General features: G+C 47.9%; 1 protein-coding gene across 3 annotated transcripts in view; it reads left to right on the top strand.

The window, feature by feature from the left end:
* The window catches only part of KMT2B (lysine methyltransferase 2B), a 68,237-nt gene that overhangs the window by 11,372 nt on the left and 35,949 nt on the right, over window positions 1-20,916 (top strand). For 2 of the 3 annotated variants that reach the window (XM_035117080.2, XM_060275713.1), the window contains exons 2-7: window positions 8,216-8,291; window positions 9,928-12,179; window positions 14,037-14,150; window positions 14,435-14,597; window positions 17,638-17,896; window positions 19,930-19,985. In XM_035117080.2, coding sequence (XP_034972971.2) covers window positions 8,216-8,291; window positions 9,928-12,179; window positions 14,037-14,150; window positions 14,435-14,597; window positions 17,638-17,896; window positions 19,930-19,985 — 2,920 coding nt within the window. The remainder of the gene's footprint in view (window positions 1-8,215; window positions 8,292-9,927; window positions 12,180-14,036; window positions 14,151-14,434; window positions 14,598-17,637; window positions 17,897-19,929; window positions 19,986-20,916) is intronic. The other variant, XM_035117084.2, reaches the window with a different exon arrangement.

The raw sequence follows: 20,916 nt of genomic DNA, 5'->3' as shown, positions 1-20,916 counted from the left end.
CTTTTGCCTCTGGCCCCGCCCCCTAGACAGGTTGTCTAGAAGAGAATGTAGGCCTCTGGCTAAAAAATTGGTTCCCCACCTCAGATTTAGAGCAACAGGCACCTTGTGTAAATGCAGTGTGCCATAGAATGCACCCCAGAATCCTCTGCAATGTGCAGAGGATCCTGAGCAGACAAATTAATGTAAAAAGAAACTTTGGAAGCCTATGACAATAATAATTGGTCACAGTATTTAGTGTACAGTGGAACCTCGGTTTTCGAACTTAATCCGTTCCCGAAGACTGTTTGGTTTCCGAAAAGTTCAAAAACCAAGGATCAATGGGTTAGCTGCAAGTCAATGGAAAGAAATGAAAAACATGCCTTGGAAGCCATTCAGCTTCCGAAAATCATTCGAAAATGGAAGCATTCACTTCCAGGTTGTCAGCGTTCGGGTTCCGAATTGTTTGGCTTCCGAAGCGTTCAACAACAGAGGTTCCACTGTACTGTACAGGGGACTTGCATGCTTCCTGATGACAAAGGAGATGTGAACTGGGAATAACAGCTGAGGTCGCTTTTAAAACACCCTCTAATTTACAGGCAGTGCAGAGAAGAGCAGATCCCTCCATCGTGTCTACAGCTGGGCATAAAATCACCGGCTTCTCCTGCAAGTTTAGGTAATCCCTACCATATGAGTACTAAGAATTCCACCTTCACCCAAGGGGCAAAAACACCCAACCAAATACTAACCATAAAAGAACTGGTGGTGTGTGTTTCTGTTTCTTGGGTTGGTTAAATAGCTAATATCTCAGCACTTTCAAGGAGAAAACACCACCGGTGGCAACTGAGCCCCTGCATTTCTTTATGCAGGCTACCACTTTGCCATGGGTGAAATGTAATCATCTTTGTATCTCTGGTTCATGCAACAGCTATTGCACGACCTCTGGCCAGATCCAGTTGTGGTTTGCATTTCCACAAGATGGCTGTACATGTGTGGAAAGTTCTTACTCGCCACAGACGACCTGGCTGCAAGTGTTTTTCAAACCTGTTCCATCGTATTGTCCTTGGAATAAAGTTTGGGTCACAGCCCTGCATGTGTCTACTGCAGCCTTCCCCAACATGGTGTCTTTCCTTCCAAATATTTTGGACTGAAAAATTCCACCACCCCTGAGTGTGGGCCAAAATGGCTGGAGTTGTCAGGAGCTGTAGTCCACAGTATCAGTAGGGCACCAGGCTGTGGAAAGCTGATGTGCAGATAAGTGTTACTCTGGTGCTTTTCAGTAGTGGCTCCCTATTTGTGGAATGCTCTCCCCAGGGACACCCGCCTGGCACCATCACTGGATACTTTTAGGTAACAACATTCCATTTTAACCAGGCTTTTTGTTTTTAACTTATCTATGACCACCTGGAGTGGAAGGGATGTTTTTAATGTATCTTTTTTCCCCTTTGGTTTTGATGTATGTATTGAAGGAAGGGGTTGTTAGTCACTTTTAGTTGTTGTGGCAAAATAATAATAATAATAATAATAATAGTGTTCTAGTAAGCTTTTAATGATGCTTGGTATACCAGTCCCTAATGTGACCAGTGTCAGAAATGGCCATGTGAGGTTGAATGGCATTCTTCCTCGCAGCCAAGGTAAGAGCTAGCTCCAGTTACTGCTGCTTTTATAACCATCGTAACAGACACATGGGAACTGTCTGGAAACACTTTCCCTGCTTGCTGTTGAGTTGAAATAAAATATTTTTAAAAACAAACAAACCTGGGAAGCCCTTCAGTAACCTTTACCAAAAGTGTAATACTGGCACACCTAGACAGGGCCCTTGTTTGCCTCTGTTTCATCAATTCCCGTTTTCTCCACTTTCTGTGTCTGCAGTGGATAATTACCCACAACAGGTCAGGGAGGGCATGGGTGAATTAAGACACTCTAGAGCAGGGGTAGGCAACCTAAGGCCCATGGGCCACAAGCAGCCCACGGGGCCTATGAGCCGCCCCCAAACCGATCCACCTACTTGGCGAGTCCCTGCACGCTGTGCTAAACCGATGCAGCGTGGCTCGGGGACTCGCTTCCGCAGTGCTGGACATTGCGTCTGTGGACGCCGACACCAGAAATCGCGTCTGTGCAGACGCCGATGCCGGAAATCGTGTCTGCGCAGATGCAGACGCCGGAAATAGCGGGCGCGCATGCACACACGCAATCCAGCCCACAAAGGGATCTCCGCTGGAGTGAACCAGCCCAGGCGAGGTAAACCTTGCCGACCCCTGCTCTAGAGATCAGTAGTTGGCTTGAGACATATTTGTTGAATTTTTTTTTTCAGAATCACAAATCAGTGATAGAGAGGGAAAAATACACCCTAGGATTGGTCCTCAAAATATAAGGATGGTTGGTTCATTGTCTTGCTGTTCTTGAGTCCGGGTTCAAGCGTTCAGCAGGAGGCGTTATGCAGTGTGTCTCAGCTTGAGCATGCGTATGAGCAATATCCTATATGGAAGCATCTTTGCATAATCTCCCTATTGTTCCATCAGGGAAGGAGGCTTGACAAGCTGCCTGCCCTTGGAGTGCCAGTTGCATGCGTGCAAGAAGATTTCGACACTGCATTTAAGTGTGCAATATCCCTGTGCCTTCTGTGACAGCAGAGCCTTGTGAACCCGGTCCTGTGTTTCCTCTGTGATCTGTGAACAATGTGACCTTCACATCATGAACTATGGAGTTAGCTGTTTCCCCCCCAGTAAAGCTGTCCACCCGTTCAAATAAACGTTGGCTGATTAATTGGATGAGTTTTGGTTGGTTAATCGATTAAGATCCATCCCAGGGTAAATGTCTGATGGGGGTACATGACGACACAGCCACCTTGCTGAATCTAAACTGGACAATGGCCAGGGAACCCCACAAACATTGCTTTGAGTTCCACGAAGGAAGGAAGGAAGGAAGGCAAGATACAGGTGTGCTAAAATAAAAATCTAAAAAACTGCAGAAACTGGCATGCAAGAGGCCAAGCGATCGTTTGTAACAACAAGCAGATTTCTTCTGTTTCTAGATGATGTGCGGACATAAGTTGCATCAGGTGTTCCAAAATACATTTTTCTTTCTCCCACTGGGAGGAATCTCACGGCACCTTGAAGGCTGGAACATTTATTATGGCATATGCTTTTGTGGACTAGCATCCTCTTCACCAGATGCCTGAAATATCATTGGGATTGTGTGTGTTTTAAGGTCCCAGCCACACCATACATTTAAAGCACATTTATGCCACTTTTAACAATTCTAGGAGTCCTAGGAACTGTCATTTGCCCCCCAGCTTACTAGTGCCAGGAGCTTTGCATTATTGCCAACCTTGTCTTGTTAGTGGTCACTCTCTTAGGTTTTTTCATAATTGTCTCTGTTATTTATGTATTTTGTTTTCTTCTGGCTTCACTGCTCCCTACCACTGCTCTCAAAAAATGTACATATGTCTCTACCAATTATTTTTAAAAATGCTACCAATTATTTTTAAAAATAAGGTACTACAGCACTCTTTGCTGTGTGTGCTGTCCTTCTGGAACTGCCCTATTGTGATTGCCATCTGCAATTTTTATGAACACTTGTGTTCAAGTAATATTAAAACAATTCACTCGCTTAATCAGGGGCACCTTTTTAAGGCAATTATTCAGTTCCATTTCCAAAGTTTTAATCAAACGTTGCAGCCCTAGTGTTTTATATTCATAAATGACTCATGTGGGGGGGGGATGCCTATTAGGATGTGTGGGGTTTCTTGTCTGGAGGGAGGGCTTGCCAACCTGCCAGTGGGTGCTTGGCCACCAGGTTTGGAGGTGCCCTTATTGTGAGGATAGGGAACCTTGGGGCCGATGTGCCCCCTGCAGCCTTCTCTGTGTGACCCTCAAGAGTCTCACTAGGCCACACCTTCCATCAGTCCTCCCTCATTCCTTCCTCAAGTGCCTAATGGCGGAGCTTGCCTGCCTGGGTGGAGGTAGCTATAGGTAGGTAGCTATAGACACCACTAGCTTTCATGTGTCTGGAACGTAGCCTACTGTCACATCCATTAACATGCCTATTTTCCTTGCTGCTCCCACCTACCCCTAGCATGCAGCCCCAGAAGATTGTCCATTAGGAAATGACTCCCTTACCTACTACCTTCCCATAGGATTTAATGGCAACCACTCGCTTACATAGGAGAAAGCCAAGAGGTGCCCTTGGGGACACCTTTGTGGAGGGGCCTTGGTCTGATCCCTGCCCCTGCTTCCCCCCCCCCCCAATCGCTGAGACTTTCTTCTGTATTATACTAGAGGATTACCAGGACCCAAAATTTGTATTTGTGTTTTCTAGCTATATGGGGAGAGGGAGAAAACACCGTTTCCAAGAGAGGCTCCTCCCTCTTTCTTTCTCCCCCACCCCCAAATTCTCCAGGATACTTGCTATAAGCTGTTAGGCCTTTGGCAGGTCAGTTGTCTTCCCTCTCCATCCTCAGTTTGTTATCAACGGACGCATGAACATTCCGCATATCAAGCTTCTCTCAGCCCTGGACTTCCTGGATAGACTTGCGCAAGCTCTAGTCCATTTTAGTTATGTGTAGGTTATACTGGTGTTGACGCTGGAGGGGGGGGCAGGTCTAAAAGCAGAAGGAGTAGCTATTCGCATGCAGAGACTCTGCATGATTGGGAAGCCTAGTTGCATGGAGCCCTTCTCTGTGAGTTGGTGTCTGCACACAGCATGTTGTTGCAGAAGGACAACTCGGCCGGGGGTGAGGGGAGATCTGCTGTTTGCATGAGTAACACCTGAAGAGGGCGTTTCTGGCTGAATTCTGGTTCCTTAGACCAAGGCTTGGATGCTTACACCCAGGGGCAAAATGTGGCCCTTGAGCTTGCCCTCTGAACTCTCCCCTCACTGGCCATGCTGGCCATAATCCTCACTGGCCATGCTGTGCCCCCCTAGTGCTTTTGCCTGGCTGGAATGTTGTTGCTGTGCCCACTTCGCCTCTGGTTCTGCCCACCAATTATATTTCTTCCTTAAACGGTGATCCTCAGGCTGAAAAAGTCTCCCCATCTCTGCTTTAGGGGTGTGTGTGTGTGTGTGTGTGTGTGTGTGTGTGTGTGTGTGTGTGTAGCAGTGTTTCCCAAACTTATGTCTCCAGCTGTTTTTGAACTACAGTTCCCATGATCCTTGGCCACTGGGCCTGCTAGCTAGGGATGATGGGAGTTGTAGTCCAAAAACAGTTGGAGAACCAAGTTTGGGAAACACTGATGTAGAGGCTCAACTGCCATAATGATCCTCTTCTTAAGTTCACAGGTTCATGTTAGGTGGTTTGGGTTTTTTTCTTTTCCTTCACCTAAAATGTCGTTTTGATCACAAACTTGCGTCCTCCTTATCTATGGTTTTCCCCAAGTATGTGGACGCTAATCATTAATGCCTTCTTTATTGGTAACACTGTTTCTTTCCTAAACTGATAGACCCTCAGCCACCTGATTTTACCATGAGATTGAGAGAGCAATGATGCTCCCTGAAAGCCCACCAGGCTTGGGGCGGAGAAGAGGGTGGCAAGTTCCAGTTCTTATCCTGCCAACCCTGTTTGCTACCTCCAGTTCCCAGAAGTTGAAACCACCACTTGCTCCTATTGCTGCAGTTTGCACAAAAACACAAGGCATGCACTTGTAGACTACAGCAAAACAAAGTGTTTGGTTCCCCCCCCCCCAATTGCTGCAGTAGCAGTGCCAACACTGAAGTATGTACGGATGTGGAACTGGGGGCACCTTTTCTACCTTATCGCAACCCTGATTCTATTTTTTTGGTGATGGGTGTTAAAATATATTGCTTTCCCTCTTCCTGCAGCCCAGAAGTGAGACCAGTCTGAGGTGTATGGATGAAGGGAAAGTTTTGCCCCCACTGTAATTCATTTCCCACATATAGCTGTTTCCCCACAGGAATGGATAGCTGCCATTCATTTCCATGACATAAAGTATAGGAGTGAACTGGTACTACACCTGCCCTGCTGATCTCTCAATTAAAAAGCAAGTTTGCATCTAACTGCATAGTCCTATCCTAGTTTCTCTTTCTTGGCCAGATCACACCAGATGCTATCACTGACATTTGTAAGCTGTTCTGGGGCCCTCTTTTTGACTGAAGAATGGGGTAAAATAACAGTTAACCCCACCTGCCCTGCTGCCTTAGCTGAACACAGGTTTGGTCTCACCTGTCGGCTCAAATATACTGAGAATTTCCGAATGGAACCCAGAGTTCTGTCTCACATCATTCATTGCTTTGATCGGAGAGTAACAGTTAGAAAATGAAGAACTCTCAAGAATTATAAGGAACTTTCATTTCCTGGCTGGTTGCTCTCTACTGCAGTAGTAGACCACATGCTCTGTGGTGCATTTTGAGATGATTCTGCTGACCTCTTGCTGAAAACTCTTTCTGGAACAATGAACAAATTCTGAATAGTAGGCCTTCCTTTGACAGTCTATTACAGCTATACTATATGCACACAGTGGAGAGAAAGGAGGAAGCATTGGCTAGATAGGTGTTACTAGGTTTGCACATATACCATATCCAAATCAGCACTGAATAGCATCTAGCCCAGGGTTGAGGAACCTTTGACTCTCCAGAGATTGCTGGATCAACAGACCCCATCATTTCCGACCATCCACCAGGTGGGGTGGTTCTGATGGGAGTTGGAGTCCAGCAACTTCTAGAGGACCACAGGTTCCACAGCTCTGATATAGACTAAAGCATATCTTGCTGCATGTGCAGTGTATATCCACAGCTTATAGCAGCTGTCTGCTTCCAGTAATGCTTCCCCTTTGCAGCACAGTTCCAAGAACTGCTGCATGGGGATGCAGAAGGACTTGAATTCGAATTCAGAAGCAACCACCCACTTTATAGCTGCAAATGTAAGAGAATCTGAGAATCCATGGAAAATAGGTAAAGAGAGATAATGGCTCTCATGCTTCCCTGTTGATCTTCTCCAGGAGTTGCTCCATCCATAATCTGATGTACACTTTGCATGCCATCTGTCACCCAGCGGCCATTACCTCCAGCCTTGCATGCAGTGCCTGAGAGTTCCCTAAATTTCTTTGGGACCTTCAGAATCAGTCCCCCAACATGGATAAATTTATGGCTATGTCTGGGGGTTTTGTGTTTGCTGAGACCCAGTCTAACCTGACTCTCACATTTCAGAAGAGAGGGACAGCAGGCCCAGGAACTTTCTCTGCACGTCCAAAGATGAGTCCACTCTGTGCTCAGATGTGGGTCTGAGGTTATTTTGTATAGATGTGGGAAATCTGATACATAGCACTTGGTTTCCATATAAAGTAACCCATGTGTTGGGCCAATTCTCTTATACACAGTGTGTCAGTTGTGAGTAGATCATCTTCTGAGACCCTTCTTTGTGTGCCTCCTCCACATGAGATCTGGAGGGTGTCAACATGAAAATAGGCCTTTTTTGCAGTGGCTCCCTCTTTGTGGAGTGCTCTCCCCAGAGAGGCTCACCTGGCACCTTTGTAAGATACTTTTAGGCGCTGGGCAAAAACATCCCTCTTCTCCCAGACCTTTGGCTAATTAAACCATCTATGGCCTTTTAAAGTGGGAGTATTGTTTTTGCTTGTTACTGTGGTGTGTATTTTTGTGTCTTCATATTGTAAACGGCTCGGGGATTCTTGGATGAAGGGCAGTATAGAATTTTCAGTAACAGTAATAATAAATGACTGACTTGCCCTGTAGTAATCACAGCAGCCACATACGGAAAAAGCTTTGATTGCTGCTTCTCTGAGAAGTGCAGGGCAAACTGGCCATTTTGCACGCAATTCCCAGTAGATGTATACGTGCTTTGGCATCCGTATGTCCATACATTTGAATAAGCTCTGTAACACTGAGACACTTCTCATCAAACAAATCTGAATGATGCCAAGTAACTCTGCAGGGTTTGTTTTTGAAGATGTGTCTTGCTGCTCTGCCATTAACACATTGTACACAGTCCTCCCCAGGTGTTTTGTCTATTGTACGCTGCCCTGGAATCTGCTTGAATAAAGTGTGGCTTAGAAATGTAAATAAATCCTCCCCCTTTATTTTCAAAGAATTGTGTGGGCAGTGGTGGTGATGGGGAGGCACCCCAGAGTTGGGCAGTGGTGTTGGAAGAATGGGGTTTAACCTTGGCTACATGGGTGATCTGCTGTAAGGAAAGGGCCGGGTGGTTTCTGCCTTGAATGTGACCCTCACTTCTTGTGACTCCAGTTCCTTCTCTCTTGCCTGGCAGAAGGAGTTCCTGGGCTTCCATTCAGAGGATGACGCCTCTCAGAGCTCGCTGTGTGCTGCTCTACGGTTTAAAAGAGGTAAGGGTGCCATTGCAGGTGCCTCTTGATGGTTTTCTGGCCGATCTGACAGTGGTCTGGAGCATCTTACACACACACTTAAGTCCCAGCAATAGCAACATGGAAAAACAACACATAAAAAACCAATTAAGAAATTCTGTTGAACAGAAACAAGCACAGACTAAAATAGTAGTAGTAGTAGGAATAAAGCACAGCATTCTGTCAGAGGGCCAAACTACATGTTACATGTTAATAGCATGTTTAGATTATGTGCTACTTCTCTTACCAAAAAAGCAGGCACAGGAAGTCTAGATGTGGTGCCCCCACAACCGTTTTTTTGTTACAAGAAAGCTATCCAAAGCAAACAATTCATTATATTAATTAGTTGCCCTGCTTGCGTGTCTTGATCTTCAGCTTATGGAACACTGAGATCAACTTTATGTAGTGAAAACAGACAGCTACATCTACCAATACTATAGTACAAGTGAGAAAATGAAACAGTTACAGTATAAAAGCAGCATCCAGAATTTGAACTAAAACAAAAGCAAAGGTAGCCTTGGGCTAATTAAGCCAACTATGGTCTTTTAAACTGGGTGGGTAATTTTTGTTTGTTACTAGGGTATGCATTTTTGTGTTTTGATAATGTACACGGCCACCCTGTGATCCTTGGATGGATCCGTGGCATGGAAATGTAATATGCAATCAGAAGCCCAGCAATTTTCCCATCTTTTTGTCATGCCGTTTGCCTTAGCTCAGTTGCATGCCTACCAGATATGGAGTTTCACCTTTGTTCCTAGCAAATTGTGTCTTCTTGCTTTCTGTTGTTACAAGGGCTGCCAACCGATGGAAGGTTTAACTGGTTCATCATCTGACTTACAAAGAGTTGACTGAGATTTTTTTTTTTTTAATGTATATTATCACAGCTTCCCTATAGGTGCACTCTGGGGAATACTGAAGAGAATCTGACAGAACTGTTAACTTCATTTATTTAACAAAATGTATAGACCACTTGATTTTAAAAGAAAGAACTCTAAGCAATTTATATAAAACAGCATTTTCTTATTAATTTTGTTATATATTGATAAATTCACCAAACTTTAAAAGCAAGTCAAAATGTGGATAAAATCAGCAGCTTAAGGACAAGTAGACATTAAAAAAAATAGCAAATTAAAATTATCTGTCTCGGTAGGCTTGCGTAAACAAAAGGGAGTTTTTAGTAGGTGCCAGAATCAAGACAGTGACTGTCATATCAACAGGCAGGGAGCTCTGGAGCATAGGTGCTGAAAAGTCTTGACTCCTCAAAAGTGGGGAATACATGTTACTAATCATCGGTGGAAGAAAATGCCTTCTTCAGTGTCCTCCTATGTTTTCCTGCTAGTAAGGAATTATGGGTGCTGCCTGTCTCAGTGCACATGCTGTCAGTGGTGCTGCATGTGCTCATCTGGAAGCAGTTGTTTACTTACTGTAAGTGACCAGTCCAAGTGTTTAACCATTTCAACAAAACTGTCTGCAAGTTGAAGTATTGAGCATCCTTCAGCTCTCTGGAGGAGCACTTCCCATCATGTTATATCCGGGGCCTGGTGCTGTACACACTGCCCTTGTAGGTTGGAAACTTCAGAGGCATTTTGACAGGCAAGGTTTCCTTCTCTCCTTACAGGTGCAGTGCTGCCAGCACGTGGTCGGAAAAAAAGGGGGCTTGCTGAGGACACCCTTTCCAAGCGGCTGTCAAAGCAGAGAGCTGTGGAATCCCAGCGGGAGCGGATGGTGAAGGCTTTGGCTGAGCTGCTTCAGAGCAACAAGGGGTCTCCAGCAAGGACAGATCGGCTGTCGGCTTCCAGCCCCCAAGTTGGTGGCATGCTTCCTGAGCAGCCTGAAGCAGACTCAGAGCCGGGCGACCCCACGAAACCCTCCGTCTCCCCTGCCCTTCCGTCACAAATGGAGAAGGACCTCAACTCTGTTGTGTCACCCAGGCCGCGAGGCCGGCCACGGGGCTCTCTCACAAAGAGGCTCATTGCAAGACCAAAGCCTCCTTGTCAAAGCACCAAAGCTCCAGATTCCACCCTGGAACCCAGCAGCAGCAGCAGCCCTCGGTCACCCTCGCCATGCCAAGCGGCCAGCCCTTCCCCTCCGCCCCAGGAGCCCCCGAAAAAGCCGCCACTCATCCTGAAGTTCTTCTCAAAGGCCAAGCGGCACAAGTCCGGCCAGCTGGTGGTGACCCATGTCCGGCTAAAGACTCCCGGGCACAGGAGGGGGCGTAAGAGGAAGTGGAGCGTTGTGCCGAGGAAGGGAATCTCCCCACTTCCTTCCCGGTCTGTATCGGAGTCAGAGGCCCCTTTGTCGGAGTCGGATGGGTCTGCCCCAGAGCCGGAACAGAAAGACGAGTCTTCTACTCCAGAATCTCAGGCAGAGGTCCTTTCCCCAGAGCCAGAGCCAGAGCCCCAGCCAGAACTTGCTGCCCCAGAGCCAGAGCCACAACTGGAGGTGATTGCCCAAGAATCTGAGCAACTACCAGAGGCTCCTGTCGAGCTGGAGGCTTCTGAGCCAGAACCAGAAGCTCCAGCACCGGGAGGTGGCGTTCCGGCTTCGCCCAGTGAGATAGCTGGCCAACAAGAGCACCAGCAGCCCTGCCCGCAGAGTGACGGGTCAGGAGTTGTTTCCGAGGAGGGGACTTCCAGCGTTGCCCTTTCCACGCGGGCGCAGTGTTCGAAAAGGGGTCGTGGGCGTCCTCCCCTGACCGCTACGCAGCGGGCCCAGCGTTTGGCTTCACAGCACCTGCCGGCCAAAGCCAGGGAGGAGGCTGTAGCAGCTGCACAGCAGCTTGGCGGGCCTGGCTTCGAAGAGGCACCAGGTCACAAGGCCAACTTCCTGAAGAATATCCGCCAGTTCATCATGCCCGTGGTGAGCGCCCGCTCGTCGCGCCTCATCCGGACCCCCCGCCGCTTTATGGACGAGGTTCCGCAGAAGGCAGCCAAGCCCGTGGAAAGCGCTGCAGCGGATGGGCCTTGTGCAGACAAGCAGGAGACTCCCATGCTGCCATTGCTGGAGACTCCCCTTCAGCTGACTCCCCCAGCCCCTAGCTCCCCTGATAAAGATACCTCTCGGGCCCTGTCGCCCCCGCCTTCCCCCAGTGTGCCCCTCCTACCTTCCTCCATTCCCGCCCTACCTGAGAAGCGCCGTTCCATCCTTCGGGAGCCCACATTCAGGTGGACCTCACTGAGCCCCACATCGTCCCCCAAGGATACAGGCAAGGCGCTCTTCCATCTTCCTTGCGAAGATTCGTCTCCTTTGCTCAGTACTCCAGCACCAACCCCATCTCCCCCAGCCAAGCGGACCCCGCTGCTGCGAGCCCCCCAGTTCACACCCAGCGAGGCACACCTTAAGATCTACGAATCTCTGACGGTGTCTCCTGAGGAATCTGATCTAGTGCCTGCGTCCCCCGAGCTCAGGAGGGACCTCCCCGCACTGCAGCAAGAGGGTCTCCTGCTCCCTTACGAGCCAGTTGTGACCCGCAGTGGCAAGAAGCTGTTGGGAAGGACGAACCACCTTGCCTTGCCCCTCTTCCCAGAGGTTTCTAGTCCACTTGGGGCTCAGGGCAAAGAGCTGATCACCATGGAGGATGTCAATTCTCCTGGCGTAGTTCACAAGGTGGCCATCCGGAGGATTCTCCCTCCGTCGGCCCAAGTGGAAGAGGAGGAGGAGGAGGAGGAGGAGGAGGAGGTGGCAGCTGAGAGTTCAGAGAGTGAGGGAGAGCCAGCTAGCCTGCGCTCGGAGGCACTGAAGCCCCCTGCAGAGGAGCCAAAGCCCCTTATTACCCAGCTGTCAAGCATGGATAAGGTATACAGCTTGCTCACTCGTGCCAAGGTACAGCTGTACAAGATCGATCAGCAGAAGCACTTCAAAATGACACCGGTAAGAGAAGCCTCAGGGGTGGGAGTGGCAAGGCTTTGGTGCGATAGGCAAGGCTGTGCATTGTAGAAGGAAATGCCAGTGGTCTTTTGGGGCCTCAGTTAATGGTTTTGATTTATCTATTTTGTTTTTAAGCTCCATACCCCACTGTGGTACTGTGTATTGTTCATCAAGAGACGTTGTCAGTAAACTTAACGTTCACCCTGTATAAGTGTCCACACAGGTCATTTTTCCCATTAAAACAGAGATGGGGTACTTAGAATCATAGAATTGGAAGGGACCCTGAGGATCCTCTAGTCCAACCCCCTGAAATGTAGGAATGTGCAGCTGTCCCATACTGGCTCCCTCTGCTTTTAAACATCGCATGTATCACAATATCGCGGTGTTTGACTGGTGATACATTGCAACATAGAAAAGCTTATATCACCCAGCCCTTCTCATACAGGTGAAACTCGGAAAATTAAAATATCGCTGAAAAGTGCATTTATTTCAGTAATGCAACTTATTATTTTTTATTTTTCTTTTAATTTTTACAAATGTTTTCTTTTGGAAATTCCACAGTAATAAAACAAATAGTTACAATAATACAAAAATAAACATCGCTATTACATTTCATTACTGTAATTACATTCCATTTATAATTGACCCGTCTAATGACAAATAATTACAATTACAACAAATAAAGGCTTGACATATCTTGCTTTGTATGTCATGCATCTATCTCATATATTGGTTTCACCTTTTAAGTTGCATTACTGAAATAAATGCACTTTTCGACGTTATTCTAATTTTCTGAGTTTCACCTGTCAATTTTTTTTTTATACCCAAGTGTGTGCCACTTTGCCCTTGTTTCATCGAATCACATTTGCCATCTTAATGCCCATTCGCCTAGCTTGGGTGTCTAAAGAGTTGTGTTTAAATAATCTAAACCTCATATTCTTTGAACAACCAGAATTTCTAGGTAAGTGAAATTCTCCATTTTGCATTCAGAAATCACTCTTTGATTTTATTACATTAACATAAAGAGCAAGCGTGCGTAAATGCACATGCTTCCATTTTGAAAGCTTTGTTTCTGGTATAATTAATGTTTGGGGTCCCCCCCCAAATAGTCTTTGATTTTTTGTGTGTGTTGATGTGTGTTGGGGAAGAAAAGCCGAGAATCCTGAAATAGACCAGTAATGCATTGCAGGAGGTTGGACTAGATGACCCTCAGGGGTTCCTTCCAACTCTACAAGTCTATAAGTGTGGGGATGAAGGAGGGAGAGAGAGAGGCTGAGGCTGAAGGTGGTGATTGGGGTACAGTAGCTATACTGAGAGTAGAAGTCACACAGCTCCCACCGAAGCGCCTCTTGTTTTCACGAGTCCCGCGCAAACGGCCTTCACTTTTAGGTTTTTCCTCAATTCCCGGGAGCCAAGACTGTGGGTTTCCAGTGTCATCTTTGTTTTGCTTTTTAAAGAGAGTCTGAATTTTTAGTACCAGCCATTGGACTGTTCGGAAGGTATGTCCAGTTCTTTGCTTTGCAATACAGTTGTGTCTCCATAGGTTAGCCAACATGGTGCCCACCAGAAGTTGTGGACTGTGACTCCCAGCATCCCTGACCATTGACCATGCTGGCTGGGGTTGATGGGAGTTAAGAGTCTCAGCAATATCTGGACAGCACTATACATATAGGCACGTTGTTCTGTGTTTGTGCAACTGGCGTCACAGGTCAGTTTCCACAAACACATTTGCAGGCTGAGAGCTGCCATTATGATGGGGAGAGGGACAGTGTTGCTTGGGACATTTGGTATACGCAAAAAGAGTCTCAGATGCTAACTAAGTAACCAACTATCTTTCATCTGTGTGTCTCTTCCCTATAGGGCTGTCAAACAGTCAATACTGAGCTCTTTGAGACTCCAAAGGTCCCCGTTAAGCAGGAGGTGACTACTGAACTCAAAGTGGCAGAAGAGGACAAGAAAGAGGACAGGAAGCAGGTAACTGGTGCCCTATTTGCATGTATATACGGTGGTGTAGCTGAACTCCAGTGATTCTGGTTTCCAGAGCAATGGATCCTATGTAGACACGGGTATCCTCTGTGCATATTGCCTTTCTTGGTCTGTCCCGCCAGTGGCTTTTAGCAGTGCAGTCCTCTGTACTCCTGGCAAGTGTCAGGTGGTGCAGATTCACTGAGAACTGGGGGGGCGGGGCTGGTTTCCAGGGCCGGCCCTGCTGTTTACCATTCATGCCCATGGCCGATCCTAATTCTCTTCCCTTGCAGGGCCAGGAGTCCCCCGTGCAGGGCCCTCGGATCAAGCACGTGTGTCGGCATGCCTCAGTGGCCCTGGGGCAGTCTCGTGCCATGGTGCCAGAGGATGTGCCGCGCCTTAGTGCCCTGCCGCTGCGGGAGAGGGAGGAGATCGCTGCATCGCCCACAGTAGAGGGTGAGTGGTTGTGTGGGGACGCCAGCTTGAAGCATTCTTTCCTTTACACGCTGCGGCCTCTTTTTAAAGGGTGAGCATGATAACTTGAGCGTTCAGCTGCAAGCTCACAGGGCTATTAATGGGCGCACTAATATGTGGCACCTCCTTCTGTAGCTACGAGGCAAAGATGTTTATTGATCCTCGGTGGGATAATCGGGGGAGCTCTGCACAGATCCTGGAGAGCACAGCTATTATGCCATATTCAGGGGACACTGGTTTGGGCTAGGGCTGATGGTAGGGCTGGGCAATATATCAATATATCGTCCAAAACCGGTTTGAAGTCTGTATCGTTCTATCGCTTTCATAATTTTTGACCTGGCAATATATTGCAAATCATGATGTGTGTTAGGGCTGGGTGATATAGCATCCAAAACCGGTTTGAAGTCCGTATTGTGATACCAGTTTCATAATTTTTGACCTGGTAATATATCACGACTTGTGATGTATACCGTGTTTCTCCTAAAATAAGACACGTCTTATATTTATTTTTCCTCTAAAAAAACACATCACGGCTTATTTTCGGGGGATGTCTTTTTTTTTTATTACCGGTAAGCATGGTACAGCATTATTAAGTACGGGGCTTTCTTGCGCCGCCCGGTGAGCCTGCTGCTGGGTCCCAGGGCTTCATGCGGCACGGCTGAGGCTGCTGCCGGGTCCTGCCGGGTCCTGCAGCTTCGCGCGCCGCCCGCTGCCGGGTCCCTGGGCTTCACACGGGGCGGCGCGGCTGGGGCTTTGCCCCGGCACCTGAAGCATTCGGATCATTGGTCGACCGCGTCACTGGACGATTCCCTCTCCCCTTTTAGCTCTCTCTCCTTCCTCCACCAGCCCTTACCTTCACCTCTCTTCCATTTGTTTTGTTTTTGCAGCGTTTTTTTTTACAGGCATCCGTGGAGCAAGAGCACGGTGCCGCGAGCGCTCATGGCTTCTCGAGCACTGGCGGGGTGGCCGCGCAGGCAGGGGACTCCCAGCAGCTCGGAGCTGCTGCTGAAGAGAGCGCACACGCCGCACAAAAACGTGGGGTGCTGTTTTTGTGCGGCGTGTGCGCTCTCTTCAGCAGCAGCTCCGAGCTGCTGGGAGTCCCCTGCCTGCGCGGCCACCCCGCCAGTGCTCGAGAAGCCGTGAGCGCTCAGGAAGCTGTGCTTGGAGTCCGCCCCTACATCGCCTGGGCGGGCGCTTCCCCGCCGATCAGCTGGAGAGCGGCGGTGTGTGCGGCTTCAGCAACGAAGCTGCCTTTTCTCTGACCTCCGAGGGGGCTTTCTGCGGAGCTTCTTCTCGGTTGGAGATGCCTGGGGGCTAACTCCAGCAACGGCTGCGTTGGAGCGCTCACGCTCCCCCTTTCATTTGAGGCTCCTTTGTGGCGTCGGACGGCATCGGGGCCAGAAGGATCAGCCGCCGCTTACTTGTTTTTTGCGCGCGTGCCCGATTCTTCCGCAGGGGAGTTCCCGGGTCTCCTGCTACGGCCTCACAGCATTTCCTCCTGCCCAGGAGGGTCCCGCGAACGTACCCCCCAACACGTCTTATTTTTGGGGGATGTCTTATTTTTTTTTGGCTTTAAAAGATCGTGCCATGGCTTATTTTAGAGGCACGTCTTATTTTAGGAGAAACACGGTATGCGTCTGTGCTATGCAAAAATCACAGTGGGGGGGGGGGGGAACCCATGAGGCCAGCCATTGCTTCTACATAGCCCCATCCTTATTTCAGACATTGCGGTATATCATTATATCATGATGTTTAGCTGGTGATATACCACAATGTTGAAAACCAGATACAGTTTTACCTTGGATCCCAAACGCCTTGTGACTCGAACGTTTTGGTTCCCGAATGCCGCAAACCCAGAAGTGAGTGTTCTGGTTTGCGAACACTCTTTGGAAGCCAAACGTCTGGTGTGGCTTCCGCGGCTTCCAATTTGGTGCATGAAGCTCCTGCAGCCAATTGGAAGCCGTGCCTTGGTTGTTGAACATTTTTGGAAGTTGAACGGACTTCCGGAACGGATTCTGTTCGACAACCAAGGTACGACTGTATTGCCCAGACCCAGTTGATGGAGGTGAGGGGCAGGGCCATGGGAGGGGACTTCCATGTGAACAGTTCCTCACTCCAAACCTCATTGCTCAAACTCCAACTTTCTTCAGGCCTCAGAGGTTGGTGCAAAGACTCCTGTGATTGTTGGGTGCTGTTTTTGTGCCTTTTTTGCCCCTTCTGGGCTCTTCTAGGCCCATTTTGTCATTTTTAAATTCACTTCCAGGCATTTGTGCAGTTAGGCGTCAATCAGACTCAGGTAAACGAGGAGTTGCCTGTACTTTTTTTGGGAGGAGCAATTCCATACTTAAGCCTTTAGTTTCAAAGTGAAAATGCAGGAGCCTTTATACGGACTTACTTCCCTTCTTGCCCATAGCACACAGTCTTACCTAATTAAAAGTCTGACTCTTTGGAAGAAGAAGAGTTTGAATTTGATATCCCGCTTTATCACTACCTGAAGGAGTCTCAAAGCGGCTAACATTCTCCTTTCCCTTCCCTTCCCACCCCGTGAGGTGAGTGGGGCTGAGAGACTTCAAAGAAATGTGACTAGCCCAAGGTCACCCAGCAGCTGCATGTGGAGGAGTGGAGACGCTAACTTGGTCCCCCAGATTATGAGTCTACCGCTCTTAAGCACTACACCACACTGGAAAGCTGTTCGCCAGTGGAACGGTCTCCCTTGGGAGGTTGTGGACTCTCCTTCCCTGGATGTTTCTAAGCAGAGGTTGGATGGCCACCTGTCAGGGATGCTTTAGCTGAGTTGGGCGTTGGACTAGATGACCCCAGAGGTCCCTACCAACTCTACAATCATATGATTCTCTGACCTAATAAGTGAATCAGATCCTTTTGTGGCCTGCTCCCTTTTACGTTGGCTGCACCGAGCTTTCCTTGCGCCCATAGAAATATTTGGGTGACGTACAGAGGTGCTCTCTGGGGCCTCGAGATGGAGCTGCATTCCGGTCATCTTTTTGAACTTTCCCTTCTGCAGAGACCTCCTCAGCCTCAGAGAGTGAAAGCGGCCACCAGAAGCAAGTGAAGGCAGATACCGCCGTCAAGGCCACACCACCCCCTGTGCGTCGCCATGGCTCCCACCACCACCACCACCACCACCACCACGGCAAGAAGAACAGAATGGCGCGCTGTGGGAAGTGCAAAGGCTGCCTGAAGCTGCAGGACTGTGGGGAGTGCATCAACTGCCTAGACAAACCAAAGTTTGGCGGGCCAAACACCAAGAAGCAGTGCTGCGTGTGAGTATGTCCAGGGGGGCGGTTTCCAGTTCTTTGCTGAATTTTGCCCTCCAGCTTCTTTCTTCTGTGCTGCTTGGGAACTGGAAGCTATGACTGAAGAGTTCTTTGCCCAGCCAGGAAAATAGGTGATGTTTAGTGGTTTTGTGGCTGAGGTTAGGTAGATGCTGGAGTTGTGCAGCTCCCGTGCAGAGCTCGGTTTTGGCTGCAGAATCTTGCCTGCTAAATGCCTTGGCAGCCACTACTTGTAAAACAAGTTCCCGGGCTTTAAGGCAGGAAAGATAGGCCTGTAAGTGTGTAGACGTTTGCCCCATTTCGGTAATGGAGATCTGCATACAAGAGCAGCTTGCCTCTTGTTCGATTGGGGAGCACAGGTGCATACTGTATTTGCCCAACCACGTGCCAATTGCCATGAAGTCTGGAAGTGATTGGGTGGTTTGTTTATTTAGCATACTTATGTCCCGCTTTATAGGAGTTGTAAAAGCAGCTTGCACAGGATTCTTAAAGTAAAATGGTGCCCAAATCTAGTGTAAGAACTGAAATAAAATGGTGGTGCCCATCCGGAATCAGGATTATTTGGGCAGTGTTTCCTGCCCTCATCCTTATTCTTCCCTTGCACTATATTTGGTAGCGGCTCCATATTCATTTCTTTTGAAATTCCATTAGGGAATACAGTCCTCAGCCTGAAAAAGGTTCCTCACACCTCACCTGCTATTCATGGTGAACTCAGCAGCTTCACCTTCTTGCATGCAGGTAGTTCTGGCAAAGGTGAGCTGTTTGGTTTAATCTCAAGTTGAGGTATTTAAACAGCAGTGGTAGAAAGCAGAGACTAGCAACTTTTTTGGGGGGGGAACCTGGAGGTGTGCCACATAGCCTCGGGAAGCTGCATTCCCCTATCTTAGCTTGAAGAGTCCTCAGAAGGGTGGACAGATGTCAAGGAGGATGGGACTCCTGTGTTTTTAATAGCTACCCAGAAGAGGTTTCTGAGCTGAGGCAGTTCTGTCATGCAAGAAGGTGAGAGGATGGCTATCCATTGTACGGGCACTAGGCTCCCCCAGGAGCCTATTTATAGAGTATGCGTCCTGATTTGCTTGTGGGGAGGTTATGTGACAATGAGCAACCATCCTGATCTGCTTGTGGAGTGGTTTATGCATCTTATTCCACGATGCATTTTCCCATCACTTTCCTAACTCTAAAAAGTCTGATTCTTTTTTTATATAAAAAAGTGGATTAGTTGCCCCTAGGGCTGCAGAGCACTTTAATCCGCTTCTAAATTGTGCACACCAATCCCTCCCACAAAATATTAGTAAATCTGGAGGCGCCTACTGTTTCCCATAGCTGCGGAGATTAGAAGCACGTTATTTTAAAACAGGGACCTGAGTTACTATGGGCTACACTATGCATTTGTATAAGTTATTGCTTTGTTGTTTTGTTTTACTTCTTTGCATTTTATTCTGTGAACCGCCCTGAGATCGTATGATGAAGGGCGGTATAACAATAACAACAACCCCAGTCCTGTGGAAAGCTCTTCCAGCAGAGATTCAGCAGGCACCTTCTGTTTTAACCTTCAGGCATTAGCTTAAACTTCTCCTTGCTACTAGGCTTATGCAGATAATTAAGAATACATCTTCCGTAATTGATAGCTGATAAACTGGGGTGGGTGGGTGTTAATTTTAAAAACCACATGTATTTTATTATATATGCTGTAAACTGCTTTGATATTTTCAATGAAATTGCAGCATACAATTCTTATAAACAAATGAATGCCACTGGCAAGAAAAGGGCTGTTCCTTTCATTTCTCAGATGGGGCCATCTTCCCCACTGAGGAATATTTGGCCAGCTGTCCATCACTGCCTGTGTCTAGCTCCACAGTCTTCTATCTGCTTTGAGCAAGACTACGTACTGTGGGCCTGACCCTTTGCTGCCTTGGTGGGAGGGTGTTGGCCAGAGCTCCTTCTGCGCTGGTGGACCAGATAAGAGTTTGTTTGTGGCTGATTTCTTTGCTCTGACCATGTCATGTCTGGCTAACTGGCAGGTATCGGAAGTGCGACAAGATCGAGGCACGGCGGGTGGAGCGGCTCTCTAAGAAAGGTAATGATTGAGTGGCTGTACATGGGTGGACTGATCATGTGCTGCTGTGAGTTGGCTGTGTGATTATGTGTGGCCTCTTCCTTGGCGTCATTCGTTCATATATTGTACAATCTTCTGGTCCAAGGGCTATGTGAATATATTTCTACCTGCATGTAAAACCTTTTGGGTCCAGTCCCACGTATGCAGTGGAGTAGAGGTTGGGTGCAGGAGTTCTGTACTGAATACCCAGCCGTGAAGTGCAATAAGCACTGGTTTCTACATCATGATGGAATGGATGATGACATTCAGCACTTAAAAGACATATTATTGTTCTGACAGGCTTTTGATGTTTAGTGGTCCGTCACTTATAAAGTTTTGTGTTAGCCCAGGGCTGCTGTTTTCCATGTCGTTATCTGTGCATTTTGAAACTGTGTGTTTTGATATATCTTTAACTGTTTTTATCGATATGACCACCAGCTGTGTTTGTTTTATCTTCCTGTAAGCCGCTTTGGGCAAAACGTTTCTGTGGGAAAGTGGGGCGTGTGTGCAAATGGACTTAATTCTTCTGCTACTACTTACTTACTGTCCTTTGCATTGTGTATTGGTGGGTTATATTTTGCAAATTCACGTATTAAATTGTTACACGTTGTTAAACAAGCTCTGTTTTGTGGAGAAGTTGAAATTCGGTGTCTAAGCCTCTTTCAGAGACTGGGAAGAAAGGTTGAAGCTTATGGATATTGGGCGGTGGGGAGAGAGAGAAAGAATGGGGTGTGTAGTGCCAGTCTTGCGTTTAATGACTCTCCTGGTAGCCCCAGACTGCCAGAGAAGGTGCCAATCTCCCTGTCCCTCCTCCATCGGGACACTTGGCGGAAGGAAATATTTTTAGTAGCCTGCTAAGAGTCTAGTGGGCTGCATTTATTTCTGTGCTGGCTGCAGTTAGGAGGCTTTCCCT

This window comes from Zootoca vivipara, chromosome 6, assembly GCF_963506605.1.
Source record: "Zootoca vivipara chromosome 6, rZooViv1.1, whole genome shotgun sequence".
Lineage (NCBI taxonomy): Eukaryota > Metazoa > Chordata > Lepidosauria > Squamata > Lacertidae > Zootoca > Zootoca vivipara.
Note: the sequence above shows the minus strand (reverse complement) of the source record. Positions and strands in the feature narration are given on the sequence as shown.